Source organism: Equus caballus, chromosome 7 (assembly GCF_041296265.1).
Source record: "Equus caballus isolate H_3958 breed thoroughbred chromosome 7, TB-T2T, whole genome shotgun sequence".
NCBI classification, from domain to species: domain Eukaryota; kingdom Metazoa; phylum Chordata; class Mammalia; order Perissodactyla; family Equidae; genus Equus; species Equus caballus.
Window position 1 is genome coordinate 76,202,504 of NC_091690.1, and position 8,955 is coordinate 76,211,458.

General features: G+C 36.8%; 1 protein-coding gene across 1 annotated transcript; it reads right to left on the minus strand.

The window, feature by feature from the left end:
• Window positions 1-2,118: 2,118 nt before the first annotated feature.
• On the minus strand, window positions 2,119-3,069 carry OR52A32 (olfactory receptor family 52 subfamily A member 32). The gene has a single exon (NM_001391379.1). The coding sequence runs from the start codon at window positions 3,067-3,069 to the stop codon at window positions 2,119-2,121; it is 951 nt and encodes a 316-aa protein (NP_001378308.1).
• Between the last annotated feature and the right edge of the window lie 5,886 nt (window positions 3,070-8,955).

Sequence of the window (8,955 nt, forward strand, 5' to 3'; positions counted from 1 at the left end):
AGATGAATATTATAAAACTACAAGAGCTAAACCTAATAATGCAGGAAAGAAGAATTATAGAGGAGAAGACAGAATTAGTGAAGTGGAAGAAAGGTTACTCGAAAATAACAAAAGTGAGACTTTAAGACAAGATGGACTATTAGAGAAAGAGAAATATTTCACAGTGATAAAGGAGTCAAGCAACCAGGAAGGTACACTAACTTTACGTCTTTATACATTCAATGAGTGGAAGTGTCTAACTACCCATAGATTAAAAATAGACAAATCAAAAAATCAGCAGCTCTAAGAGAAGACATACACTAATCCACATTCATAGTGAGGCATATTAACACACTTGTAGCAAAAGCTAAAAAGACAAGCAAGTAAATGTAAGATTATAAATGATAAAATCAAATAAAATGAACTTGACTCTATGCAAACAAATATACATGTATCTGTATATAGATGCAGCTATATAAATAACACTTCATTCAACAAGTGCAGGTCTACAAAAAGTGATCATAAGCTAGGTCATGAAAAAACCTTAAATTTGCATTTTTAAATCACGTTTTAGAATGATATTAATAAACTATTTAAAAAACAGTGGCACAATATTTCTACTTAAGCACAACAGCAGTGATGAGGATTTTCATGATGACCACGATGACCATGATAATCTCTATTGAGTCTTTACCAGTTACCAAGTCCCTTGTGAAGGGAATTACATAAATATATTGATTATATTATGTACACTATGAGAACCACCATCTATAGTTCCCAATGAGACATAAGTTATTCTTCCATATTTATAGATTAGGCAGCTAAATTTGTGAAAATAAATTTTTTCCAATCAATATAGTTAGGAAGTGGAAAAATAAAGTTTTGAACTGAGCTCATTTTGCCTCTAGAACTTGAATATTTAACCAATTTCCTCAATGATTATTTTCCTACGATGTTGGAATCTGATTTTTCTATCAAATATTCTTGGCAGATATTTGACCATTTTCCCTCATTTGTGGTGGCCTTGCATAATGAGGTTGCTCTATGAAATATTTCTGTTAGTGCATATGCCTCTTAATGCAGAACAAAATGAATTTTACTTTATATTAAAAAAATTAAAAACCTTGGGAAACAAATACCTTGAGGATTCTAGCCTCCAGAATTTCTGTTCAGTTTCATAGACCTCCATCTTTCTTAGGTCAAAGCATTACTGTTTGTTGAATCAGGAAAATGATTGAACAAAGCTTTAGAAAAATATGATCTACCATAAGTCTAAAACTTGCCTTCACATTCATAAAAATACCCCAAATACCAGACCTTTCTCAAACTGCTCTCTATACAACGGAAGAAATTAAATGAACACCTAAGAACGTAAAAAAATAAACATAGTATTGTATGCCCTACTCCTAGATTTGTTGGAGCAAACATATTACACGTCATGAAAATCACTAATTTGATCATAGCATGAATTACTTAATAGGGATAGGTGTAAATCCCAAGGCATAACGGTGATCATAGTCTCTTCTGGCTGTCTGAAATGGCTCTTCTCATCTTGGACATAGATATTCACTTAGAGTTCTTTACCTGAAGCCATTCAAGAAGAAGGAGTTATTTATAGATATTTATTTCAGACAAAGTTCAAATAAAATTTGACAAAAAGCCATATTCAAGGGATAGATTTTGATGGGACAAATTTAACAAAGAATATTTTAGAATTATTGAAGAAAGAATGTAGAGGGACATATATATTAGATAAGAAGTTGATCTTGGTGTTCTGAGTACAAAAGAATCAATGTGAGTATTATGTTCCACTATGATGTGCCAGACGATCTCTACATTTGTCTATTCCATCCAGACTTGGTCTCAGGTGATGAGGAGAGTTGTGTGATCTGACTATTCCTTTAGCCGATCATTTAGTGTTTCAGCAGCTTATCTGCTCTTCTATCTCCCTCAATTTCCTCTAACTGCCTTCTGACTTAAGGTCAATAGCCTGCGGAATTTTTTAACACAATCATTTATATGTTTATTAATTTATTCATCAAGCATGGGGATACTCCAAACCATTCACTGGATTTTCAGATTACATATGTCCAACAGATGAGCCATTAAATCCATAGGGGGTACTACCTCTGTCCAATGTCAAGCCTGATCTTTGGAAAAGAATACTTTTACTACCTTATCTCGGATGTGCTTGGTCTTCACCCCATAGACAAAGGGGTTGAGGAAAGGTGGAACCAGAAGGTAAAGGTTGGACAAGGTGATATGTATGTATGCTGGGATATAAGATCCAGATCTGTGAGTAAAGAAGGAGAAAAAAGCCAGGAGATAGAATTGGAAGAAGACACTTATATGGGGAACACATGTATTAAATGCCTTAAGACGTGCCTCTTTCTGGGGCAGGTGGAAAACAGTGACAAATATTTGTATATAGGAGAGGGTGATCAAAATGAAGTCAAGGCCACCAACAATAAAAGCTCCAAGGAGACCATAGAATTTATTGACGTAAACATCTTCGGTGGCCAGCTTCACAAGGGCCATGTGTTCACAGTAAGTGTGGGATATTAACCTTGTTCGGTAAAGTTTCAGACGACACTTAATGAGCAATAGACACGGGATTACCAGAACGGCAGGCGGCAATGTTACCCCGACTCCAATATGAGTAACTAGTTGTCGAGTGAATATGGTAGCATGCCTCAGAGGATAACAGATTGCTACATAGCGGTCCAGAGCCATGGCCAGCAGGACTCCTGATTCAATACCCTGAAACGTGTGGATGAGCCACATCTGAAAGAGGCAAGCATCAAAATAGATCTCTGGCAAGTGCAACCAGAAAATTCCAAGCATCGTGGGGACAATACTGGTGCTAAGGGTGATGGCTGTGGCTCCCAACATGGCCAGGAAGATATACATAGGCTCATGGAGACTGGGTTCAGATTTGATGATGATCACAAGTAGAGAATTTCCTATCAAAGCCATGACATACATAGCACAGAATGGAATCCCAATCCAACACTGTACGGTTTCCAGGCCGGGGATCCCAATAAAGGTCAGCATGGAGGGCATGAACACGGTGCCATTTGTAACAAACATGGCAGTTCTGGGGCCTTCTTAGCAGGCTGGTAAAGCTTCCAAACTGTGGTTCTCTGTGCTCTTTTATATCGTATTCTCATTCAGTCATACAATTATTGAATGACAGAAATAGGAGATTCAATTTCATCAGCTTAGTTATCATTCTTTAAATGAATGAGAAAATGTTAATATGGAGACCCATGGAAAGGTTCACCAGTATACACTTTAGCAAAATCACCCACCCACACTCAGTGATATCCACAGTGTGAAAGCTGAGTATTTGGACAGTGTGCCTGTGAAGAGATCAACACGTTCAGGCTGCTTAGTGGTGTTCTCCTTCCTTGCACACTCTATCTTCTCTTCCTTCTTCTAATCTGTTCATGGAAATAAGAAAAAACAAATTGAAAGAAAGAAAGAAAGAAAACTTTGGAAAATTCTTTAGACAGAGAAACACTAAAAAACACTGTGCACACTTTTTTCTCCTCCCCACTTTCTCTCTCCTCTTTACCCACCATTCACTTTAGACTAACAGGACTGGGTATTTCTACAGAATACATCAACACTTCTTTGATAAAATAGTTAAAGTCCCCTTTCTATGGTTATGACTCCACTACTAGAATGACCTCTCTTAACCTTGAGCTTGCTTCTCACCAAGGAATATTTAAACATGACATTGCTTCAGGACACAGACTTTATCCAGATAGACAAGTACAGTTGCATACTTTTGTATATTATCATTCTGACTCAGGAAAAAATTCTTATATGTAAGTTCCTCAGTCAGATAAGCACCCATTGCTCAGGTGGTCTCTTTTCCACTCAGTAGAAAATAAGGACAGTTTGAAAACATAGCAAAACTAAGAGGATAAAGAATACCTGGCGTAGAAGAAGAGAGACCTGGGTGTTTCACCAGGAGAGCACTGAGGAAGATGCTCAAGTGGCTAGAGGTAAGATTAAGTGAATGAGTTTGGAAGCCTAGGTCTCCATATGGAGGCAGTGTTGGCAGACATAATCCTTATACAGAAATCAGGGCTACTTACTGATGGAGAGAAGCAAAAATTCTAATTTTTGTCTTTCGCAAAAGCTGACACAAGACAAATATGAGGGAGCGGACCTTTTCGAGAATTGTCCAAGAGATTCCATGGAGAATAACGGACAAACATACAGGTACATTCAGGTGGAGGTGCCTTGAGAGGCAGCTGAGACAGAAGAAGAAGTTTCCAAAACAAAATTCTCATTGCAACACAAAGGCTGTTGCTGGGAACACTTCACACTTTCCAGTAACTAATAGAGCAACAAACTATAGTCCAGTTTTAGGGTTGACAAAAGTGTGCATCAGTGAATAATTCTTTTTTAAAGTGACAGCATAGAGGTTGCCTGATTAAGTCTAAATCAAATTTATCTACCAGTCTTTTTGTGGTGTTGTGCTAAGCATTCCAAAACATTTCTCCATAAATCAAATGACCACCTGCAAATATTATTTGGAGTATTTTCGTGGCCCCAAAAACCCTAATTTCTGCACAAAAAAAATTAAATTTGGAACTTTTGGAGATTATTCTCCAAATTGCACCCCCACCCACTAAAGCAGGATTCTTTAGTACAGCTTTCTGGCGGCTGACTATATGCATGTTGATGTCTTTTCACTCCTATCTGTCTAATTACAGCACAACTCTCATTTTCAGAAAGGCCTCCTCCTATTGAGGCAACACGTTCCCTGTAACCACTATCCCCACTTGTGAATTATCTATCTTCAGATAGATTAGCACAAAGACTCAAGTCTCTCATGATCCTCTCTCCTTCAAGTAAAACATCTGCAGGTCTCCCAACTTCTCCAACAGCATGTTGCTGACTACCCTCAACCTCTCAGTGTACCAAAACAGATCCCCAATTTATCATGACTCTTCTTGAATCATAGTTCTAGAATTTAAAAGTCAGACACTCTCAAAAATATATTTATATTCTTTCCTTATGATTTGGAATTTTGTTTCTGGAGTCTACATGTTTTGGCTGTGCTTATCTTTGTACGTCAAGATATATCTTTTCATCTCCACTTGACCTGGTACACATTTCTAACTACCAACTTACTCAGTATCCAGAAACAGCAGTGGAAGTGACTGGCACAGGAGAAGGTTGCTCTTTGCTGGCCCCAGCTGTGAAAGATTGTCTTTTCTACGATAATCGTCCCCAGTGGCCAAACATCTTCAGCCTCTTGCAAATCCTGAGAGATATTTTTTACTCTCTAGAGCAAAAAAGGAGATTTAGGGGCAGAGGACAACCACCATTTCTTAGGACTGGCCTCTTTCTTCATTCTCAGGGACCTGATATATCTAGTCTGGCCAGGAGATGGCAGTGGTAAACTTATCTCAGTCAGCAGTGCAATTGTGTCACTCACAGCATCATAGATTGAAATTCCTCTTGTTCTCAAGCACATGACAGAGAAATGGAACCTAAAATGCGGAACGCATAGCATGGGACTCCATTCCTTGCCTGAGCAAATTGGCCAACTTTATCCCATGCTTTTCCAAGAAAAGAAATTGGAAAACCATACAAATAATAGCCTGTTCTTATTTTACTTATTTACTCTTGGCCATCCCATGGAGATTCAAAGAATTCCCTAATGCAGTTCAGTGGTCCCAGGGAGGAGTGTGTTTGGACGTGGGAAGGAGGACAGGGCTTATTGTACAGTAAGCTCTTTAAGCAGGAAAGTTTGCTAAGAAAAAGAGGAAAAAATCAGCAAGGCACAGATGATATATTTCCTATATAGAAAATATACAAAGACAGAGGATGAAGAAAGACAGTTCTTCCTAGAGAAGGAGATCGTAGGCTTTTTCAGCAATTTCTTGGTCATAGGAATGTCTATACTTTCAAATATTTTTGATATATGGTTTAGTTTAAAATACACATACATTTCAGCTTTTACTTTCTCATTGTAAAAAAATTCGTTAATGCAGAAAAGTGGGAAAAATACACCCATAATCTTACCCAAAGTCAAATATTATTAATCTTTTGGTGCACTACTCTTTAGTAGTTTTCATGGGTTATTTTTTAATAGTTACATTAGCTATATTGTTTTAATTTTATAATATACCTACAGTAACAGTTTATAAAAAATATTCAAAATATCTTTATCAATGACATAATGTTTTGTCAAGGAGAAATACTTTAATTAATGTAATACATATGAATGTTAGACATAGTGTTATTTTAATTTAAGTTAAAAAAATTCAAGAAAGATGATATTTATGCATAGAATGTACTCTTGAATGTCAGAAACAGGGCTGTATGTTTTTGTTATTGCCTTATCCCAAATTCCAGTCAAAGTTCTCAAAATATAGAATCATATTAATAAATGTTTGTTAATTAAATAACAACATATTAGAAGATAGTTTTAGTCTGAGTATGAAAGCACTGCATATACTGTGTTTACCTTGTTGGGTGAATACTACACCAGGAAGTTGTTAATATTTCTTTTTTCCAAAGTATTATATAGTAAAAGATACACATCAAGGAAATTAACATAATAACTGACAACCCATACTACACTTTAGTTGTTTACTGAAAGAAGTATCAATATAACCAAAACACATCTTTTTTTAAAAAATAAACTTTTTTATCACAGTAACATTGGATTATAACATTATATAACTTTAAGGTGTACATCGTAATGTATTTTGAATTCTGTGCAGATTACATCATGTTCACCACCCAAAGACTAATAACAATGCATCGCCACATATGTGAACCTAATCACCCCTTTCACCCTCCACTCACCCCACTTCCCCTTCAGTAACCACCAATCCAATCTCTGTTGCTGTGTGTTTGTTTGTCATTGTTTTTATCTTCTTCTTATGAGTGAGATCATAAGGTATTTGACTATCTCCTTCTGACTTATTTCACTTAGCATAATACCCTCAAGGTCCATTCATGTTGTCACAAATGGCCGGATTTCATCATTTCTTATGACTGAGTAGTATTCCATTTTGTAGATATACCACATCTTCTTTATCTATTCATCCTTTGATGGGCACCTTGGTTGCTTCCAAGTCTTGGCTATTGTGAATAATGCTGGAATGAACACAGGGGTGCATGTATCTTTACACTTTTGTGTTTTCAATTTCTTTGGATAAATACCCAACAGTGGAATAGCAGGATCATATGGTAGATCTATTCTTAATTTTCTGAGGAAACTACATATGATTTTCCATAGTGGCTGCAGCAGTTTGCACTCCCACCAGAGGTGTATGAGGGTTCCCTTCTCTCCACATCCTCTCCAACATTTGTTGTTTCCTGACTTGTTAATTATAGCCATTCTGACTGGATTGAGGCAATATCTCATTGTAGTTTTGATTTGTTGATTCCCTGACAGTTAATCACGTTGAACATCTTTTCACATGCCTCTTGGCCATCCATATATCTTTGCTGGAGAAATCTCTGTTCAAATCCTTTGCCCATTTTTTAACTGGGTTGTTGGTTTTTTTGGTGTTGAGATGTACGAGTTCTTTGGATATTAACCCCTCATCTGATATATGTTTGCAAATATCTTCTCCCAATTGTTAGGTTGTCTTTTCATTTTGTTGATTGTTTCCTTTGCTGTGCGGAAGATTTTTAGTTTGATGTAGTCCCATTTGTTCATTTTTTCTTTTATTTCCCTTGCTAGGTCAGACATGGTACTTGAAAATATGCTGCTAAGACCAATGTCAAAGAGTGTACTGCCTCTATTTTCTTCTAGAAGTTTCATGATTTCAGGTCTTACATTCAAGTCTTTAATCCATTTTGAGTTGATTTTTGTGCCTGGTATAAGGTAATGGTCTACTTTCATTCTTTTGCATGTGGCTGTCCTGTTTTCCCAACACTACTTATTGAAGAGACTCTCATTTCTTCATTGTATGTTCTTGACTCTCTTGTCAAAAATTAGCTGTCTGTATGTGTGTGGGTTTATTTCTGGATTCTCGATTCTGTTCCATTGATCTGTGTGTCTGTTTTTGTGCCAGTACCATGCTGTTTTGGTTTCTGTAGCTTTGTAGTGTATCTTGAAATCAGGGAGTGTGCGAATCACACTTCTACCCGAACTCAACAGCATGTCCCACCCTCCTTCCAGAGGCAATAGATGTTCTATAGCTGGTGATGATTAGTTCCAATGTGTTTCACCAGATCATTTCCTCTCATTTTGGTTTCAACAATACTTGAACACAATAAGGTACATCCAACCAGCTCATCTTACTTTATTTCTATGTCCTTCATCCCTGTCATATTTCATATTCCATCTTACTGTGATTACCTGCTATATACCCAAATCTTTACCCCTCTCTGGTCTCAACTATCTCATCTGATGCCTAACCGAATCAAAATATCCCCTTTATGCATTCCTTCTCCCTTGCAAATGATATGAGTGAAGAAAAGTGTATAAGAATGCTGCCTAGACTTCTTATAAATTGATGATAAATAAGCTCAAGTGGGCCCTTTAGTGATGCTTTTTTAATGATGGCTAATGATAGCCAAAAAGTAGAAACAATCCAAATGTCCCTCAACTGATAGACAGATAAACAAAAGTATCCATACAATGGACTATTATTCAACCATGCAAAGGAATGCAGCGCTGGCACCAGGTAGAGGGATGAACCTTGAAACTATTATGTTAAGCATAAGAAGGCAGACACAAAAAGCCACATACCACGTTTCTTTCACATAAAACATCTAGAAAGGCAAACCCATAGAGACAGAAAGAGATTAGTGGTTGCCAACACTGGGGTGAGATGATGGAGGTAATGGGGAGTGACTGTTAATGAGGGTGGGTTACTTTTTAAGATGACGAAAATATTCTGGAATTTCATAGTGGTGATGATTGTACAGTCTCTACAATACATTAAAAACCACTATATTGTACACTTTAGAATGACAAATTTTATACTA